General features: G+C 35.6%; 4 protein-coding genes and 1 non-coding gene across 6 annotated transcripts; 2 read left to right on the top strand and 3 right to left on the bottom strand.

The window, feature by feature from the left end:
• Positions 1-2,438: 2,438 nt before the first annotated feature.
• LOC147383512 (Tetratricopeptide repeat (TPR)-like superfamily protein) lies at positions 2,439-4,527 on the bottom strand. The gene has a single exon (XM_086427079.1). The coding sequence runs from the start codon at positions 4,172-4,174 to the stop codon at positions 2,723-2,725; it is 1,452 nt and encodes a 483-aa protein (XP_086283205.1). The 5' UTR covers positions 4,175-4,527; the 3' UTR covers positions 2,439-2,722.
• A 273-nt stretch (positions 4,528-4,800) lies between these two features.
• On the top strand, positions 4,801-4,872 carry TRNAP-CGG (transfer RNA proline (anticodon CGG)). The gene has a single exon. It is a non-coding gene; the product is annotated as a tRNA-Pro (tRNA).
• Positions 4,873-5,118: 246 nt separating this feature from the next.
• Positions 5,119-8,933, bottom strand: LOC147383510 (dnaJ protein ERDJ3B-like). Its single transcript, XM_086428483.1, has 10 exons — positions 8,534-8,933; positions 8,285-8,433; positions 7,812-7,938; positions 7,500-7,599; positions 7,021-7,137; positions 6,801-6,887; positions 6,150-6,209; positions 5,988-6,065; positions 5,499-5,570; positions 5,119-5,399 (listed from the first exon to the last, which is right to left on the bottom strand). The coding sequence occupies exons 1-10, from the start codon at positions 8,602-8,604 to the stop codon at positions 5,241-5,243; spliced, it is 1,020 nt and encodes a 339-aa protein (XP_086284609.1). The 5' UTR covers positions 8,605-8,933; the 3' UTR covers positions 5,119-5,240.
• A 2,060-nt stretch (positions 8,934-10,993) lies between these two features.
• LOC147383509 (protein disulfide-isomerase like 2-1-like) lies at positions 10,994-14,835 on the top strand. Its single transcript, XM_086427777.1, has 11 exons — positions 10,994-11,180; positions 11,483-11,567; positions 11,684-11,781; positions 11,928-11,983; positions 12,834-12,951; positions 13,097-13,124; positions 13,258-13,349; positions 13,458-13,614; positions 13,718-13,842; positions 14,121-14,220; positions 14,468-14,835. Exons 1-11 carry the CDS (start codon positions 11,029-11,031, stop codon positions 14,534-14,536), a joined length of 1,080 nt encoding a protein of 359 aa, XP_086283903.1. The 5' UTR covers positions 10,994-11,028; the 3' UTR covers positions 14,537-14,835.
• On the bottom strand, positions 11,484-19,563 carry LOC147383508 (uncharacterized). Of its 2 annotated transcripts, XR_015173402.1 has the most exons (4): positions 19,330-19,563; positions 18,937-19,034; positions 15,963-16,833; positions 11,484-14,239 (listed from the first exon to the last, which is right to left on the bottom strand). XR_015173402.1 is itself a non-coding variant. In XM_086427778.1 (3 exons), the coding sequence occupies exons 1-3, from the start codon at positions 19,441-19,443 to the stop codon at positions 16,134-16,136; spliced, it is 912 nt and encodes a 303-aa protein (XP_086283904.1). In that variant the 5' UTR covers positions 19,444-19,563; the 3' UTR covers positions 15,767-16,133. The 2 variants fall into 2 exon arrangements, 1 of the variants encoding a protein (XP_086283904.1); XM_086427778.1 differs by lacking the exon at positions 11,484-14,239 and having other exon boundaries at positions 15,767-16,833.
• Positions 19,564-20,661: the final 1,098 nt, after the last annotated feature.

The raw sequence follows: 20,661 nt of genomic DNA, 5'->3' as shown, positions 1-20,661 counted from the left end.
ATCATCATCATCAAGATTGTGCCAACCTAGCATTAGATTTATGCTAAGACTTAGATATTGGATATGAGGATATTGTGCGTGTACGTGTGTGTGTGTGTGTGTGAGAGAGAGAGAGAGAGAGAGATTAAAATTTTAAACAACATAAATATGGTAAGATTAAAATCACAAAACAAACCCATAAAAATTCCACACAAAGAAGGCCATCCATATTCCATTCAGCCATGACAAAAAGAAACCCTAAAAGCACACAATACCACCATGAGTTCCTAAGAACTCAAACAAAAAACCTAATAAGACCAACATACACTAAATACCCACAACATGATCAAACCCAACAAAACAAACCAAAAAAAGATAAACCCATAAAAAAAGCAACAAACCACACACCTAAACCTTATAACACCCTCCAAAACCATAAATTTAAATCATATTTAAACACACCCAAACCTCGCAGACCTAACGCCAACTTTGACTATTTCTTCTTTCTTGACAGTTGCATTAGCTTTTTCTTCATTAACAGCCCCGGCAGCAGCACTGGCACTTCTGATGTTTACTTTTAGATCCTGAACATCGTTCTTCACCACAACTGGCTTAACCTCCTCTTTCTTTGGGAATATTATCCTCCGTACCTCGCACTCGCTTTCGTAATAGTTTCCTTCAGAGCAACCATAGCAACAGTTGTCCCTCTCCATCTTCTCAACTCAAAGGAAGCAAAAGTACTTCTTTCAAGATCTTCTACTTGTAAAGCTTTTGGTACCCTAATTGTATCGTCTATCTTCTATTTATAGAAGCATACATATAAGACTAATTGTGTTCTTATGCACTTACTGCTTCATGAATCCATGCGTGAAGGTTTTAATTAAGTTTGTTAATCTTGATAAGGTTAATACATTGGGATGTTAAACGTTTATATATTTTTCTGTTCTAGATCTTTATTAGAGTTCTAGTTTAGTGCGAGTTCAAGCAGACGGGTCATCAGAATCACAAATTTGCTGTATTCTTGTACATAAAGAGTTTGATGTCAAATGTCTTTTGGAATACTTCTTGGGCAAAGATTTTTTGGTGGAACTATAAATAAACAAGGGTGAATTAGCATTTCGTGTGCTGAAAATGAGTTATTTACAATTCCGTCTACTTGCTCATTTTAATTACCAAAGCGTGAATGATCACGTTTTCATTAAAAATAATTCAGAACAGTAACGAATTTGACGATTTTAAAGTGACTATTTCACAGATTTAAAGTGACTATTTCCAATTAGTCCCTTTAAACCTGAAAAATAATCACTTTAAAGACCTCCAAATTTGTTATCTTTTACACTTTGGTAATTAAAATGAACAGTGAGTCAGAATCGTAAATTGGTCAAAACTTGATCACTTTTTCGTAATATATCCCAATAAACAACCTACTTTATTGATAACTTTTAGTCGGTGAATTGGTAAATTTTGATGGTTGAATTTTGATTATAGACTTTGATCCTTTTTTGTTACTTAAATTGAATTACTTTCCATAATCAAATCCAATAACTTTGTCACCATTGAAGTGTAATGTTAGGGTATAGATCCACTAAAGTTCTTAGAGGATTAGGGGGCCAATTGAGTATCTCACAAAGTATTTTCATAGGGAAGGAGATCCATCCATTTACTCAAAGAAAACAACAAATTAAAGCCCCGTGAGACGTTGGCCTTGGCAAACTTGTTCCATTATTGCGGAAATATTCCCCCATGGCATCAACATTGCCCTAACTGAAATTAACTAATTATGTTTGCATTGCGAAGATTTTTTTTTGCTTTGAAGGGAATTAGGAACATTATATTTCCCTTTATAATTTTTTTCTTTCTTTTTGACACGATCTTATTCACCGAGTTGTGCATGGGAGGATTTATAGTACGGGCACTTGCCCTCACAAGAAGTTTTAACACGTATAAGGAGGGACTCACTTCAAGGCAGTACTGTTCCTCTTTTTCTCCTAATATCGTTCGCTCTGCTCACTTGCTTCTCATAAGGAGCCGAGAGTGGCGCCGGAAAAGCCCACTCTTCCCGTTGTAAGGATTCTTATGAGAAACTCGTTGGTTTGGCTATAAATATTTATCATAAATAAAAAAATCGTAAGGATTTAGTAGCTATTGACAGATAACAGCAGTGGATACAAAAATCTGTCGCTATTGCCCCCACAAATATTTTTCCGAATTCTTAAGGCATGTTAGCTGTCCCCACGTTATGTAAACAAAATCCTGTCTCCGCCCCTGGTTGAGCATACAATATATCTAAATTTCTAACCAAGAAGAAACTAGAAAAGAACAACAGATATAAGGATTTTGTTTTGGTCTCAATCTCCAGAGACTTTCATAATCCCATAAATCACAGGGGTTTTCAGAGTCAAATCTGTGGTGCAACTCACATATAATCTCCTTCCCACCTCCACTCCCAACAAAAAAAAAGGTGGGGGATGATGATCTGTTCAGCCTCAGCCCAAACAAACAACATATAACTCTTTAAATCTTGTCATCTCTGCATTAACTCTTTCTTGACATCCTTGAAAGCAGAAGTTTAGCAAAAATGAATCAAATCAATTGTTTTATTTATAAGAAACACTTTCCAAATTAAATTTCTTGTTATATTCATTCTACATGGCTTCCTTTCGTTAGTTTCCGCCCCTCTTTCTCATTCTTCACATCTATATGAGCATATACTTGGAACAAATAGATACCCAAGTTGTCAATGTTATCCTATCACGCTGCGTCCGGGTTCTTTTAAAATGCTTCTCTCCCTCATCATCACTCTTACCTTCTCAACATCATCCCATTTTCCTAATTCGGCATAGATATTAGATAACAACACATAGTTACCCGAATTCCATGGCTCAAGATATATGAGCTCCTTAGCGGCACATTCTGCAAGCTCTGGATCACCATGAATTCGACAAGAACTGAGCAATGCACCCCAAATAGCAGCATTTGGCTTCACAGGCATGCTTTTGATCAACTCTTGAGCCTCCCTAGTGCACCCGCTACGTCCAAGAAGATCAACCATACACCCATAATGCTCAAGTTTTGGCTTGATTTGGTACTCTGCAGTCATTGTATCAAATAGTTCACGACCCGTTTGGACTAACCCAGCATGGACACATGATGCTAAAACGCCTAAGAAAGTGGAGTCATTCGGATCCACACCCTTTCTCTTCATCTCTTTGAACAATTCCACTCCAAGCTCGCCTTGTCCATTAAAAGCCAGTCCCGAGATCATGACATTCCATGAAACCACATTTTTTTGAGGCATCTCATCGAAAATTGTGCTAGCAGTATCCAAATTCCCACATTTGCAATAGAAATCAACAAGCGAGTTGCCAACTGAGACAACTTGGAAAAGTTTTCTTGAAACAGCGTAAGAATGGATCCAATTTCCAAAATCAAAAGCACCCAAACGAGCACAAACAGGTAGCATTATCACCAATGTCGTGTCGTCTGGCTCAAAACCTGCATCCCACATTTCAAGGAAAAGCTTTAAAGCTTCGCTCTCATGGCCACTCTGTGCTAAGCCAGCAATCATAGTATTCCAAGAGACAATGCTCCGCTCACTCATCTGTTGAAACATCCGAAAACCCAATTCGACATCTCCTCTCTTACAGAAACCATGAATCATGAAATTCCAAACAATTGTATCTCTGTGGGGCATAACATCGAACACACGCTTAGCATCGTCCATCCTTTTGCAACCAGCATACAATTCGACGAGCCCGATTTGAATAGAATTATGTGATTCAAACCCTATGGTGAGGATCTCAGCATGAACTCCTCGTCCAAGATTAAGATCAGAAAGATTCGAACAGGATTTAAGTAAAGGAGCAAAAGTGAATTGATCAGGCCAGATACCACGGTTTTTCATGAGGGAGAATAAATGGAGAGGTTCTTCTGAGGGTCCTGATATAGAGTAGGCTTTGATCATGGAATTAAAGAGAAGGACATTAGGGTTTTGGGTTTGGAGAAAGATAAGGCGGGCGTAGGGCATTTTATGTAGCGTGCCACAGACAGAGACAAAGTGGGCAAGGACGAGGTTGGATTGATGGATATGGTGGCGGATGGAGTGGGCGTGGATTTGAGTAAGTTGGCTTCGAGTGTTGCGACCATGGAGGAGGCGGAGAATTCGTCGCTCCGCCTCCCGGCTAGCTTTGCTCATCCTCACACTGATATAGTGTTGGGTGGGAAATGTGATAACTAATATAACTGAAATTTGAATGTGAAAGGTGGGAAGTTCAAATAAACCTTAGAATGTGGTTGCAATATACAAGATAGCTAAATCCCAAGGGTTTGGCCTAGTGGCAAGCCGAGCTTTGATAAGCTCCTCAAAAAAGGGTAGATCAAGTGTTCAAAACCCCACAAAACTATAAATTCCTTGGGGCCACTCTCTAGGGTCCGGTTGACACTCAATTCAACCATTTACCCGTGTGACCGTGGGATTAGTCTCACCCGAACGGTGTTGATGCCCACAATAAGCACAAATATTTATATATACATGGTGGCTAAACGTCAAGTAAATTAATTGTGAATTAAAATGACCAAAAAATATAGAGTAAAGCTCCATAATTTCTTATGGAATTATGTGACAGTTAGCATCTTCACAAATATACAGAGAAGAAATTAAATGCGATGTAATACAAATGCATGCATTCAATTAAGGGAAATGTTCAGCACCCTAAGTTTTACCACACACTTCAATTAAACCTTACAATATGAAAAAAAATCAAAATTTGATGTTGATATTCTCAAGGGTTATTTATTTAAACATAAAGTTGTCAACAAACTGGGCGTTTGGTCTAGTGGTATGATTCTCGCTTCGGGTGCGAGAGGTCGCGAGTTCGATTCCCGCAACGCCCCATTGTCATTTTGTTTTGACTCTGTTGTTTATGGTAAGCTTGAACTCAACATCACGTGGCCCTTTTCATTTGAAAAAAAAAAATCAAATCTTTTAGTAAATTTAAAAATCAAATTTCTATTTCAGCAAATTCTATTATGGGGAAAATTTTAAAAAACACCTAAGTTAAATATCATTTTCTTAGAACATTGTAATAAACAACAACAATTTTTTTTTTTTTATTTTAAAAAAACACTATATTATGTGGGATAAAAATAGGAAGGAAGCAATTGACTTAAAATTACAAACTCGACATTCCTCAAACAAAATGTGCTACCAATAAGAATTCCCGAGATCTCGAAATCCAAAAAAATATGTATATATTGTGATCCTAACTGAAAACTTTCTTGATCTTGATCTTCTGGTCTTCTGTTAGTGAGCTAGGAAACAAGACCTCAAAGGTTACATATAAGTTTCCCTTCCTTGAGCTAAAATGCAAAGGCATCCCTTCTCCTTCGAACTTCTTTACTTCGTTGGGTTTAGTAACTCCCTGAATGTTATAATTATGTACATCAGTTAGTTTCCATTGTTAATAGTTTTGGATAAAATGGATTACACAAAGAGTGGAAGAGTGCGTGTTAATGCTAACCTTTGAACTGATATCCACTAAATCATCATCAAGGTGTCTGATGGTCTTTTGAAAACCAACAAGAGCTTCGACCTGAAGAGAAGTAGAATTATACAATCAAATAGAGTAAAATTAATAGTTTCTTGGAAAAACAATATGAGACAAAGTATGGCAATATCTCTATTCAGTAGTAGTGGAAACATAAAGAATGGGCAGAGACTGAAGGAAATCTACACTAAAAAAGTGTAGTGTTCTTGTTGAGCTACGCGGATACAAAAAGGGCAATCATTTATATTTTCTTAAGGATTTTCTATTTTTTTGGAGTTTTACATGTTTTGGTAACTCTTGGTTTTATAAATAGAGATCTCTAAGACGGTAAAACTTATAAGAAAATAGTGATTGTTGTTCTATTCCGTGACGTAGACACACTGCCGAATCATGTAAATCCTTGCGTTTTGTGTGATTGTGTTATCTTTGTTATTTCGTATTTTCACAAGAAGAAACACTTACCAGTGTTATTGTAACAGTTTTGTGGAGGTCACTACCATCCCTTCTGAAGCGATCATGGGGTGAAGAACGAATTCGAATCTAGACAAAACAGAAGTTAATGTGAGTCAATTGTTTTAATCGAAAAAGTGGATCATAAACGCGAAGTAAATGAGTGGGTTAAACCTTGAGATCTCCGGGTTCCCCATCTATTATAGGCTCACCGTCCTTGTAAAAGACCACCTCCTGTAAGAAGATTAAACTTCAGATGATATTATCTATAAGAACCAGAGAATATTACTAGGGAAAAGCTAATTTTTTCTGCATCACAACTTCTAGTAAATCCAAATATTTAGAACAAAAGTTTAGGAGATCACATTAAAATGAAATTGTCAAGTGTCATTAAGATGTACACAAGGAGCACAAAATGACAAGAAACAAAACATTTATACAAATAGAAATTTATGCATTCTAGATCATTAGAACTCCCAAGAACAAATTTTAGCGTCATAGTACTAAACCCAAAACAGAACATTATATGTCACACACACACACACACACACACACACACACACATGAAGAAGTAAGAACATGCAGGATCAAAGGGTTTGAATCCAAAGTAGAATATTTTTTGCATCTATAGATAGAATAAAGGATGTTCTTTTTCTAATTATCCTTTTCAAAAGAAAAAAAAAATTGATAAAGAGATTAGGTAAACAAATGAAAACTGCAATCTAAAATGAAATTCTTCATTATCATGCTAAAAATGTAATCACGAAGTGTGTTATTGATAAAAAGAAGCAAATAAAAATTAGAATTAAATGAAACAAAGCTTACTTGCCCATCTTGCATCCCTTTCTCAATATCAACAGTGACGAAATATCCCTCCCGTTCATATTTGACATTTTGGCATTCATCGCAAACCTGACAAAGCAAATTAGAAAATGTTAACAAAGCCAGGTACCTAGTATATCGAGGTTGGCAACATATATAAAACTTTACGGGGAAAGTCACAATGAGGCCTCAGGAGTGCCATATTAACAAATACTGAGCTTACATGCTTTCTCATCTGTTGATATGTTCCAGGACTGGTTTTTCTGTGGTAAACCTCATTTCGACATTTACAACGTCTCCTACCCGGGGCTGGCTTTAAAATGTTTTTCTCCCTCCAAATCTGATTAATTTCATAAAGATCATCTCATAAATGAGCAACATATGCATCAAGTAAAGATCAATTCTTTGACATGACTAAGGAACGTAAAATTAGAATTGAACATATTCATGAAAACGTACTAGTCCTAATAGGTGATAAACCAAATGAAAATCAAATAAAAAGATCTGATCATGTACAACAAAGACCAATAACTTCTCATTAATTCATTTGTCTCCCTACTTATTCTATTTAAAATTCAACTAATACTTGATTTTCAAAGGCAGAAACATGTTGGCAACGTAATCAAATAAGAATTTGCAATAATTTATTGGGTCTTGACCAAGTTCCTTCTCCAAAATCTCAATATTTTATCCATGACATACCTTCAAGGTACGTCCCATGTATAAATCTTCCAATGTTGCCTCCAGTTCAACAATCACGTCGTCCCCTTTTAGAATCCTTTCCTCTTCTTGACCAAACATGCTAAAAACAAACTCGTGTCGTTAGCAACATTGGAAATCAATCATACATGCATCTAAAGTTGATAGACGTAAACCAAAAAAAGCAAAAAAAAAAAAAAAAAAAAACAATGAATTAATCGATATGTATTTGGTACACGATTCAATCGGATATAAGTTTTCAAAAATTATGTATTCGAAACACTAAACAAATCATTGATGAGGCGTTTAACATACCCTTTTAAGATGTCTTCGACGCTCACCCCTCCACCCTGGCCCCCACCAGGGGCATGTTGCTTCAGCCCCTCTTCACCATATCTATCGTAAATATTCCTCTTTTCGCGATCACCCAACACTTCATAAGCTGACGATGAATAATAATTTAAATAGCCAAAGTTACAAAATTAAGGGAAAATTACCACAAAAATAAAAAATGTAAAATAATCATTTAAATTGAAACGTTAAACTGTAAGAAAATTTTAAAATATATCAAATAGGAAAATTTTAAGTTGGTCAAACTCTGTAATTAACCATCTCGTAATAATGATTTAGGTGCAAATCCATTCTCTAAAAAAATAAAATTTACAGCTAAAATAGTGCACTGGAATGAGAATTTCATAATTATCAGCGAAAGCTTCGGTAAATCAGCCCAATATTAAAACAAAAAATAGCTTAGCAGCAACGAAAATGGACACATATGTAATTTATACCATTGTTTATCTCTACAAATCTCTTGTTTGAGTCTTCATTCCCTTGGTTCTTATCGGGATGGTATTTCAACGCGAGCTTTCGGTAAGCTCGTTTGATCTGCTCTTCTGAAGTGCTTTTCGATATTTGCAGGATATCGTAATAGTTTTTTCTACGTAAATTCGATGAACCAATTAGAAATAATTCACACAAAAAAAAGTGTTAAAAATTTTAAAGAAGCAACAAAGAAATTAAGAAGAATTGACTATTACCCTCCGAAAACAGAGAGTGCGCACGAAAGAACGCAAATATATAGCAGTAATCTTGTTCTTTGACACACCATTGAAGCTCTGGTGCAGAGATTATTTGGAGAAATAAGAACTCTCCTGAAAATCTGGGCTTTTCGGATTTCGTGGGGGGTGGGTTTCTCTGTATCGGATTATAGTTTCTCTAAACCAATAAAGAATTCTGTAATCAATTGTAGTTCCTGATAGAAACTCTCTGTCTCTCTGTCTCTCTTGCTGAGAATAGCGCAAATTCGAAAATCATTAAAACCGACACGGCTCATATGCTACAGGAGATATGCTTTTGGATGTTACGACGTCTATTGGCCAATGAGAGAGAACATATATAGGTGTTTCGATCTAATCGAAATTGCCACGTGGCAATGAAAAACTTATGTTTCCTTCCCGCCTTTTTTTTTTTTTTTTTTTTCATGTAAATCAGTTTCCGAATCCAACTTAGATTTTATGACAATCCTCGTATCAATCATATACTACACCCAACATGTATTGAGTTCGATGAGAGGGGGGATTTCAGGGGAGTAATAGATGACATGGTTCCTTTGACCTCAGTCTTTTTAGTAGACTAATAGGAAAAAAGATTTAAATATCCTGATCTTCAACCTCTCATGAAAAATCTTTCTTTCGAAAGTCAATTATTTTTCAAGCTCTTTAATGTCTGCTGTATATCTTCTTTAATTTACTCAACTTAACACTAACCCTTTGAAGAAAATCTAAGATTTGTCTGCTCAACTCCTAGATTTTTCTATCTAATATTCTATTATTTTCTACTTTACCATAATTTTTACTTTACTTCTCTTCCCAAAATCAGTCATTTTTAAGTTTTTTAAACTTTATGTAAATTAACTTCAATCCATGTTTTTTCTATCTTGCCTTCAATCATTTTTAAAAAATTCGTGATTTTTTTTTTTTTTCAAAAGTTCATTATTTAATATTTTCACAAAAATATTTTCTTGCATTGAGGTTTGAAGGATGAAGTGAATAGAATTGTAAGAGTGGAGATGATTAGTTTTAACAGAAAATCAAAAAGTTTAACTAGAAGTTAAGGATGAGGGCATTTAAATCTCTTCCTGTGAGCTTATTAACAAGATTAAGATCAAAGTAGGCTCGCATCCCTTTCAAATTAAAGGGGTATTGCTAATATTGATCAAAACTGGAAGAGGGGGGCACTTTTAAATCACCCAATTTTGTATATAATTTGAACAAAATTTAAGGTAATTTTAAATTTGCATCTGACCCTTAACTCATTATAATATTTCGAGATTAAAAGGATATTGTTATATGAAGATAGATGAAGGTAATTTGTAAGAAATATATATATCTAATTTTTTTAATAAATGTTAGTCAATCCAACCAAATTGAACCGATGTCCAACCATTGTCTTATCAAATTGATATAATCATCATATAAGTTTTTAAAGCATTGATCTTCCATATTGTATTGGTAGGATTATTCATTATGATTTTGTTTATATAAAATTCTAGCATCTAATGAAAATAAAACAAAATAAAGAGTTGCGATTTTCTAACTTCCCTCTCTAACATACTCCCCCCTTACTCTCTTGACGTGACATGTGATAGGAATCATAGATTTTCTTTTCTCAAAACGCACAACTGCATATCCCCATAAGCATGTACAGTTGTATAACTTGAGGAAAAAATCTACGATTCTATCACATGTCACATCGGAGAGTAAAGAAAGGGGAGTATATCAAAGTGGAGAGTCCAAAAATAATTATTGTAAAATAGATTTTGTTCATATGTACCCTAAGGGCACTAGTTAAAGTGCAATAAATACACTTTGATCATTGGTCTCTCATAAAAATGTTATTGTGCTGCTTATTTATAAATCATAAATTACAATATATATATATATATAGTGAACGGCACTTGCACATGGGTTAGTCAATCCTAAGAGACGGGGGAAGTCCATCAGATAGCGTGCATCACGCGAACGTTGAAAGAGAATCGGGTTAAAATCCATGAACCGACACCATATAAATCGAGATAAGATCTAATAGCCATGTTGTACGTGAAACCCACCCACATCGTGAATTTCTACTGCTTCGAAATCCAAACTTAACGTGTATGCAACAGGGATAAAAGATAGAAGTAATTGTTTATTTCGATAGATGAATTTAATAACAAGAATATATATATATATATATGATTGACATTTTGTATTTTTAAGGAAGGTCAATTGACCAAGTTATCAACGCTGTAATCTAAGATCCATAAATGAGAAGCACAATAACATTTTCGCGAGAGACCAATGATTCAAGTCTACGGGTATCAGCGATCCTCTTATATGTCGCGGCTAGCAGAGCGACAACTCAACCATCCTATGATAAAATGACACGTGTGTTTAATACAAAATAACTCCTCAGTCCTGATAGACAGGTTTGGCTATAAATACTACATATGACATTAACTCTGTCGTGAAGAAAAACCAGAAAAAAAGAAAAAATGGCGAATTCTCAGATCTGGTTCGCTTTTGGAACCCTAGCTTTGCTCTTCGTATCAGCTTTTGCGGATGATGTTGTCGTCCTTACTGAGGAAAATTTCGAGAAGGAAGTCGGACAAGATCGTGGTGCTCTCGTCGAGTTTTACGCGCCTTGGTATTTTTATATATATTTTTTTCTTTTTTAAACTGAATTTATTATTGAGTTTTCTTTAGGTTTCTGTTGTTTTTTACCGGATTTCAAGCTTAATTTCATGAAGAATTCGTTATTGACGTATCGGAGCATATAGATTTTGATCATGTTTGATGTAGATCCGTGATTTTTAGTGATCGATATTAATATATGTTTTGGATTTGATCGATCTCTGGACTAAGTTGGATTTTGAGATTTCGATTGATCGAGGTGTTTAAAATGGATTGTTATTAGGGATTTTCATTGTTGTGCTATTTCCCTGGTAGGTGTGGACACTGTAAAAAGCTTGCTCCAGAGTATGAGAAACTTGCTTCAACCTTCAAGAAGGCTAAGTCTGTTCTAATTGGAAAGGTACTTCTTTGAAACTGAATTTAGTGTTTCTAGGAATTTTTTAAAGCTTTAAACATGAAGTGTTGGGAAAATATTCCAAAAATGCTGTCGTAGATGACGATTCATGTTTGGTATAGGTGGATTGTGATGAACACAAAAGCTTATGCAGCAAATATGGTGTTTCTGGTTACCCAACAATCCAGTGGTTTCCGAAAGGCTCATTGGAGCCAAAAAAGTGAGGGTTTTAATCATAACATATAGAATAATGTGCTTTTTTTCAGTGCGATACTGTTTTTTATTTTGAAATTACGGACTTTTCATTTCCCAAGTGATGAAAAACATCCATTTGGATCTCATAATTGAATTGTATAAAATGTATAGATACGAAGGTGCACGTAATGCAGATGCCCTTGCCGAGTATGTAAATATTGAGGGAGGTAATAATTATCTTATCTCTTGTAAGCTACTACATGTTTCTGATGAGTTTGAAGGATTCTTCAAACCATCCATGTACGACTGTTGTGGTTACTTGCATTCATGTTTGATTCTGTATTTATAACCCTGCTTGGTATGCTGCAAATCATTTGCAAATGCAAATAATTTTCTGAAATCAAATTTACTAGTGCTTGGTTACACGATTCAAATGATTTGCATTGATCACCTAAATTCTTTAGAAATTTCAGCAAATGATTTGCGGAACAAAAAAGTACAGCAAATCATTTGCAAAATCACAATGAAATTTTTTATTGCCGAGATCAACCAATCACAAAAAAAGATTCACAAGAGATTTCCCAATGGCTACCAAGAAATAGTAAATCATTAATCGCAAATGATTTGAAGACCAAGCAGGGCCTATATGTCAAACTCCGTATTTTAAATGCTTGAATAAAATGATTTTATTGTTGCAATATTTTTCTCTGGTCTTTTTATATATCTTTCTTTGATAGTTTCACATATAGCACACACTGATGCTCATACAATCATATGGGGATATAGAAGATTTCCTAGTTCTCTAGTTTCATAAGAGGGAAAAAATATCTTCCTGTTTTTCAGGTCCACCACTTCATTGATGGTCCAGTTAATGCATCCGTTTCTAAGTCCTATTGGATTATTTTAGTCATCTTTTCTAAAGCCATTGATGTATTCTCATTAGGTAATAAGCGTCCTTACATGTGTCTATTAGCGTAACTTTTTTCTTTGTACATAAGCTATTTTCTAAATCAGCATGTATTTGAGTGATTGGAAAACCATTGACGCCATTTCCTAAACAAAAGTATGATGTTACAGGGACCAACGTGAAGCTAGCAACCATTCCTTCAAATGTATTGGTGCTAACCGAAGATAATTTTAATAAAGTTGTCATGGATGAAGCCAAAGATGTTTTAGTTGAGTTTTACGCTCCATGGTAAGGGTGCACGTTCAATTTTCTTTGTATTTTTATGATTATGCACTTTGATTTTGATCTGATAAAAGTCCTCTTGTACCAGATGAACTACTGTCGATCTACTGTTGACTATGTAATCTTACAGATGTTTTATTTCTTTGTGCAGGTGTGGCCATTGCAAAAACCTTGCTCCTGTAAGTACAATAGCAGGTTCTTGGTAGTGCTGTAGCTAAGACCCTTGTGTCTAATCAACAGTACTCACCCAAATTTAAGTAGTCTCTTATATATTAAGTTTTTAATTATTTTCTTCTGTATATGCTTCTGTAGATTTATGAAAAGGTTGCTACAGCATATAAATATGAGGACGATGTTGTGATTTCTAATCTGGATGGCGACAAATATACGGATCTGGCTGAAAAGTGAGTCTAAGAATATTGAAAATTTAATTTGCCACCAGGAGACATGAGTTCCAACAACAGATTAATTTTTTGAAGTACTAAGAACCTGACATGTTGCTACCTATGCAGGTATGGTGTTAGTGGTTTTCCTACATTGAAGTTCTTCCCTAAGAGCAACAAAGCTGGTGAAGATTACGATGGTGGCCAAGATTTGGATGACTTTGTATCTTTCATCAATGACAAGTGTGGCACTAGCCGTGATGGAAAAGGACAACTTACTTCAAAAGTTAGTTACAGATGGATTTAAAGACTTCCACTTACGTTATTGATTTACAAACTACTCTCATTTTTTGACATTTGTTTATGTTTGATCTTCTTGGTTGATATAGGCTGGTATAGTTGACAGTCTGGATGCATTGGTGAAGGAGTTCAGCAGTGCCAGTAATGAAGAGAAGAAAGCAATCTTATCTCGCATAGAGGACGAAGCTGAGAAACTGAAGGGATCTGCCTCGAGGTATGCCATGGGCAGAATCTTTTACATTTGTCTTGTTTAACATTTTTTATATGACGTAAAGCTGAGCTTTTCGATGAAACATAAAATTTATCTAGTTTGTTTGGATCACTAGTTTTATGCAAGTAAAAACATAATTTTGAAGGCTCTTTTCTGCACACACACACACACACACAAACCATAAATTTTAAAGGAACTAAAGATTGTCATCTTTGTTGAATTAAGTACACAAAATTTGAAAGGAAGACTCACCCTTTTTTTTTTTGTTTGGCTTTGCTTAGGTATGGCAAGATCTACTTGAAAGTGGCCAAGAGCTGTATGGAGAAAGGAACTGACTATGCCAAGAAAGAGATGGATCGCCTCCACCGTATTCTTGAAAAGGTGAAATCCATAATAATCTCTGTTTCACCAAAACCATAAACATAAGCCTACCTCTATTCAATATATAATTAAAAAACTAATTTTTATTTTCTGAAAGGATTAAGTTGCTTAACATGTAGAGATCCCTAGTCCCTACTAGAAATACTTGTTCCCCAACAAAACTAGAATTCTTTTTGCTGTCTCCTCCTTTTTCATCTCAAACTCATATGCATAATCTAAATTTTTTTGGCACTTTTATTGGTTGCAGTCAATCAGCCCGGCAAAGGCTGATGAGTTCACCCTCAAGAAGAACATCCTATCCACATTTGTTGCTTGATCTTTGAGAATAGTAGTTCCTCATCAGTGGGCACATCTGACATGGGCTGTGGCGTTTTCTTCTAAATTATGGGTCTCAATAGGGTCAATTGTTTTTCACTCACTCTGGGCTGAGTTATTTGTACATCATGGAGTGGAAGGAATACTTGTAGCACCTTATTAGCTTTACGAGATGAAGAAAAGAAACAGTTAAAAAGAGTTACATATAGGGAAGATGTAGTTAACTTTTATATAGGCAGCATTGTAAGCTCCTTTATCGTCATTAAAAATATGAATTTTGAGCTGCTGATAATTAACTCATTTATTGTCTAAACTGTCTGGACCATTCGATTGTGTGGCACACATTATTATCGTCATAATGATCACAGGGGTTGGTATTTTTGCCATTGGGATCCATGTTTTAAGGTTTCAAGTTTCAACCGCATATCAGGACTCTCTACAAATCAATTGTGCAACTAATCATTTGCAGCGTATAAGTATCCATTTCCTTCAAGAATCTTTAGGGAATATCCTCTACCATATTCATCAATTATTGGTGGAGAGCCTCAATAGGCCATTGCAGTGTCTTTTAACAGTGGAAAAATATTTCCCTCAATCAAACATTTGAGGTTCTCCATACCCAGTTGATTAGTTCCTATATTATTTGACTTTTTTTTTTCTTTAATTAATATGTGAGAAAATATATAATAATGGCTTCCAAGATCCAACAAACACGGATTATTCCCGACTGATATGCAAGCAAAACACCTTTTATTTTATTTTATATTTATATAAACTACACAAAATATTCCACTTTAATGAAAAACATTTTTATTTTATAGTTTATTTTTTAATGAAAATTTCATATCATGCTAAAGAAATTTATCAATTGGGATCAAAATAGTGTACTGCTATGAAAAGATGATAACTGTTACTCATGCATCAACTCAAATCGATTTTAAACCAAAGCTGCAATCCTTCACTGTGATTTTTGATGGGTTTAACAAACAACTCCCCCAGTTATAGGGGGTTGCCACCCCAACTTTTTTATGAGTGAAGCTATAAAGTCAGATGGATCTCATTTTATTTCTCTTTATCTTTTGTAATGAAGCATGGTAAGTAAAGATATTTAAAAACAGAAATTTGCACTAAATGTCAGTATTTATCAATATGTTCCTATCTAACCAGACAAAACGTCACAGATATTGTCGAGAAAAGGGATGACTTTTCCCAGATAAAATGAAACAATTGATTTGAGAAAAATAACTGATTAGTTGCTCTAGAACTAAAATTCCTTGTGGGACATTAGAACACCGCTGAAGTATTTTTTTGTCGGAAGGAATACTGGTGAACTTCTATTTAAACCAGTCATCTTAAGACTGATTAAAGAGACAACAATCCACAAGGGGCACCAAAAATGTTAAAAAAAGATTGGAAGAACGACTTACATGAAAAAAAAATCACGAGAGTTCGACACCCACACATCATTGAGGGAAGACTTGATCATTTAGTGAGCCGCCGCATCCCAATTCTAGTTAGTGATTCCATAATGCTCTTCCTTTCTTCTGAATCCATCCTAGTAACACATTGCCACCTTTCAGCTCCAGAATAAGGGAAAGTTACTTCTCAGTTACTTGAAAATCCATACAAGCTTTGCCATCCCCACCCAACCCTGATCTCCTAGAAGACATTACACGTCCTTCCAACCCGTTTCCCCCTAACACTCCTCCGTCCCCGGATTCCTCTCCTTTCACATTCATATTCAGTGCCCTGCAAGATTTTTCTCGGATGGGTTCAGGCCCCGACATTACCATTGAGGAACACTCTTCCATGAATAAATTTGGAACTTGTTCGGGGTTCTCATACTCCCTCCCATCAACTAGAGACTTTACACATGAGGATGGAAGCTCTTCGGCTTCTATATTCTGCATGGATTCTCGCCCTGGACTGAGTGACGTCTCAAGTACTGGTGAACCTGGTGGATGTGTTCTCATCTGCACAGACCTCAAGAGTGCAGTCTTTCTTAAATCGGATGGGTGGCATAAATCACTGGGTGATGATGGAATCCGACCTTCAGAGTCTGAACCCCGCTGACGATGCTGGGAACAAGTCACAGCAGTTGAGGTGCAGCTATATGAAAGGTATGAAGTGGGGGTTGTCGAAGATAATCCGCTGAATGGTTTCTGATTCCTGTGTGGAGAAACTGGACTCGTGGGTAGGCTGTCAGGTTGGGCCATGGAAGTGTTAAGAGGGGTTTCACTGTATGGGATGTCGTATAAGTCTTCTGACATTGGTGAGTATTGCAAGGGGATCTCGTCCCTGAATTATAAATGCACCAAAGAAACAAGTAAAGTTAAGAAAAGAAAAAAAATGGTGGTGCAGTACATCTCTACACATAATTCAGAATGTGTTTATTTATTAGGGTTTCAACGGGCTATCTCAGTAGAGTGACAGCTCAAGTAAGTTAAAGTAACCATGGCAATGGCATGGACCCAAGTTGTGGTTGATTGCTTTTTTTTTTCGTGCAACCGGTGCATATACTTTTGAAGACTAGCCAAAATGGACGAGAAAGCCATGATTGCATTAGAGATTTTCTGCCCGTCAACATTAGAGGTATTCCACACATGTAACATTACTTCGGTAGGAAAACAATTGTCCAGGTAGTCCAGAACCAGATTTCAAAGAATTAGCCCCAGCTAAGGAATTGTGCATTGTCGGAGAGAAATTCATTTAATTTTAAGCATAATCTTAGCAAACCAAAGAACACGAGAACAAAGAGGATCTGCAAAATTTCTATATAAGTAGAAAAATCATTCTATAAATCCACAACAATTGAGTCTACTGCCATCTTCTACAGGTCAAGAACATCCCAACATTTGAAAACCGTTTCTGTAGAATTGAAACATCATAAGTGAGAAAAATCCTTTAATTCCTTCAATCAAAGGCAAGGCTATTCCTTGGAGTATGTAGGGCATTTAAAGGATTGAAGTAATGAGAGCAGATATGAACACGTTTGAATTAACATAAGATACTGCTTTAGACATAATTTGAATTAATGAATAATATTTGATTAGCCAACCCCAATTTTTTTTAAAAAGACATTGATGATGATGATGATGAATTCTGTGCTTAGACCTATAGCTAAGTTGGTTAACATATTGCAATATCAACTTTGAGGTCGTGGGTTCAAGTCCAGCTTACCCATCAAAAAAATAATAACAATGACGAATTTCCCTCCTAGCTCCTTTGAGACCAACCATTTACAGTTTTTTGCAAGTATTTATCAGCACCTCAGAATCTAAAATTCCACACTTGCAAGAGGAACACCTAACTCTCTAGAAGGAAAGCTTTTCAGTAAGACAATGCAGACACGTTTTGAAGAGGAATAGAAGCCAGTGGGACAAAATATGCATTTACTTGGGGCAGAGAGCAGGTATCGTGGTAATTTATTCCTCACTCAAGGTGCATATTCTCTTAGTGATATTGGATCACTTTTGACATGAAAGCATTTTGTCTCTTTGGATGTTTGGTTAAACCGAAGGGTGCCAGACTTGATTGGGAAATGGATCTGCCTCTACTGCTAGTATGGTGTGGCCAAGGTACTGGGTTAATTTGGGATTTATAAAAGAAGAAGCACTCTTTATATGATTTTGATCAGTGCAAGGTTCAAAAAGTCCACTCGACCTGACATAGCGAATTCTGTGGAATTGGTATTTGAGTTAGTAGAAGAATCATCAATCAAGCCCATGCAGCAAACAACCAACTAAACTAATTAAGCAAATGTTCCATCTACAAGTTGGGTTGAAAAACTATATTAAAACTAGGATACACAAACATACTAAAATTACAGCTTCCATATTTAGAGTTGCGCAATGGAGGCCGCACGAATACAGAAAAAAACAAGTAAATAAAGAAGATATCCATTCGCAAGACTCTTGAGAGGGCCAAAATTTCCCAAGACCATCTGATGATCACTATAATGAGTAAAGAAGATCAAAAGAAATCTTCTCTTTTGCTTCTTCTAAATCTAGTTTTGTAAATCACATCCAAGGACTTGTAATGTCCTGACTAGGTGATAGTACCACATTCAGAACCTACTGGTTACAAGCTGAACTCTACCATTGAAACCTCACTAGTACCCAATAAACCATATCAGATAATTCAACCCCAATAGTTTATAACAGCATACCTTGCTGTAAAGGACTAAGAATACAAATAAAAACTACAAATTGTTCTGAAAATTTACAGTTTTTCATGAATTGGAACTCATTATCTCAATCCAAGCTTCTTCTTTTTTCCATAATTGAAGTGAGACCCAGTTCCCAAAACTCATAACAAGCATTAAAATACAAAAAATAAAATCCAAGAGATTAAATTGAAATGGAAACAAACAAAAGTTGAAAAACAACAAAAAAACGGTACCTGGGGATACACATGCCCTCAGACCTTGCTGGAGATTCCATGAGATTTTCAGATAGGGAATCCCCCACAGTTAATCCATTCAGACTGGACGCCATTACCTGTCAGACAAACCAATTAAATCCAACTTACCAAAAATAGAAACTAAAATCATCTGAAATCCATCACAGCAAAGGAAACCCACTTTACCAAAAATCCCAAAATAAAAAATAAATATAAAAATGAAGACATGAACATCTAGAGAAATGGAGGAGAAAAAAATGAAGATTACCCAATGACCCATTAAAATTCAATAATCGAAAGGCACAAAAAAAACCCAAATATCCAAAATGGGGGAAAATAAAACTAGGTTCCTTAGATATTATGTTTAAAAGAGAGTGAAAGAGAGAGAGAGACCTCGCTAAGGTAGCGTTTATGTGAGTGGAAATTGTCGAGATAAACTTCATCTTCAGCATCTCTGCTTCGTTTTGCAGTCGGAGATGAGCCCGATTCACAACCCATTTCTCTCATTTTGGACCAAAAATTGGGGATTTCTCCCAATAGGAAAAGCAAGTATCCATCATCCACACTTTAGTAAATTTGGGGTCTTGCTTCCCGCGACAGCGGTTCCGTACTGAACGTGTTTGGCCTCAAAACTCGCTTTCCACTACGTGTCTTTTTTCCGTATAAAAATTCGCTACAAGGTTTTTGACACGTGGTGATAATGTAGGAACGTATCTGCTTTCCCTCAAATGGAGGATCCATGGTTTTAAATCTTGTCTGGACCGAAACGACTCGTCCGATACAACTCGATATTGTCCACCAACTATACCGATAGACAAGTCAAACATCTCGGATGAGATTTAAATTCATAATGCATTTTTCTCATGATTGAAGGAGACGATTCAAACGTATCAAAAAACTCGTATGAGACGACTCGATCTCGTTCATGGACGATAAGAGTTTTAAAATCATGGGACTAATTGTATGATTTCATCTTATTATCTTAATTTATTTTTAATATTATATTAATGAATCATCAAACAAATCTTGAGGACTTTTTTGAGGTAAGACAATACTACCCACATCAACATAACTGTTTAGGATGTCCGGGATGTTGTCCAATTCTAGTAGCAACGTATGGTGTCTACATGGATGTTTTTTATTAGACATTAAACACATTGAGCTTCAAAATGACTTAGTTAGAAGTCCCAGAAGTCCATGTGCTTTAAACTCTAATATAAACATGCCACATAAACACTAGAACACCTTACTTGATTCTCATTCACCCAAAAAACAAAGTCACGATCCAGAACTATATCATGTTCCTATAGCAACGTTAGGTGTCTAGGTAACACATTTTTATTGGAGCTCTAACACATTGGATTGTGTGCACAAATGGGTTAAGAGACCTAGGTATTTCAAACTCCAACAAAAACAAGATATGTATACACCTTACCTTTATTATAGGTTCCTGACACTATTTTGGATCCTAATTAAAAAAATAAAAAAAAAGTGTGTATGGAGAGCATAGTTTAAAAACTCATTTTCATGTCTCGTCTCATTCATGCCCAATACCGAATTATTTTGGATGAGTCATCTCATCTTGTTCAAGTTGTCTCGTTCGGCAATGAGACAATGGTTTTAGACCATTTAAAACATCTAGAAAAATTCAATTTCCTTAAGATCAACAGATAAAAAAGTTATAATAAGAACTTCTGTGGATAAGAGAAAGAGAGAAGACTACTT

The sequence above is a fragment of the Akebia trifoliata genome, chromosome 16 (assembly GCF_017979445.1).
Source record: "Akebia trifoliata isolate Shusen 1 chromosome 16, ASM1797944v1, whole genome shotgun sequence".
Lineage (NCBI taxonomy): Eukaryota > Viridiplantae > Streptophyta > Magnoliopsida > Ranunculales > Lardizabalaceae > Akebia > Akebia trifoliata.
The sequence above is the reverse complement of the archived record's forward strand: the minus strand, read 5'-3'. Positions and strand labels throughout refer to the sequence as shown.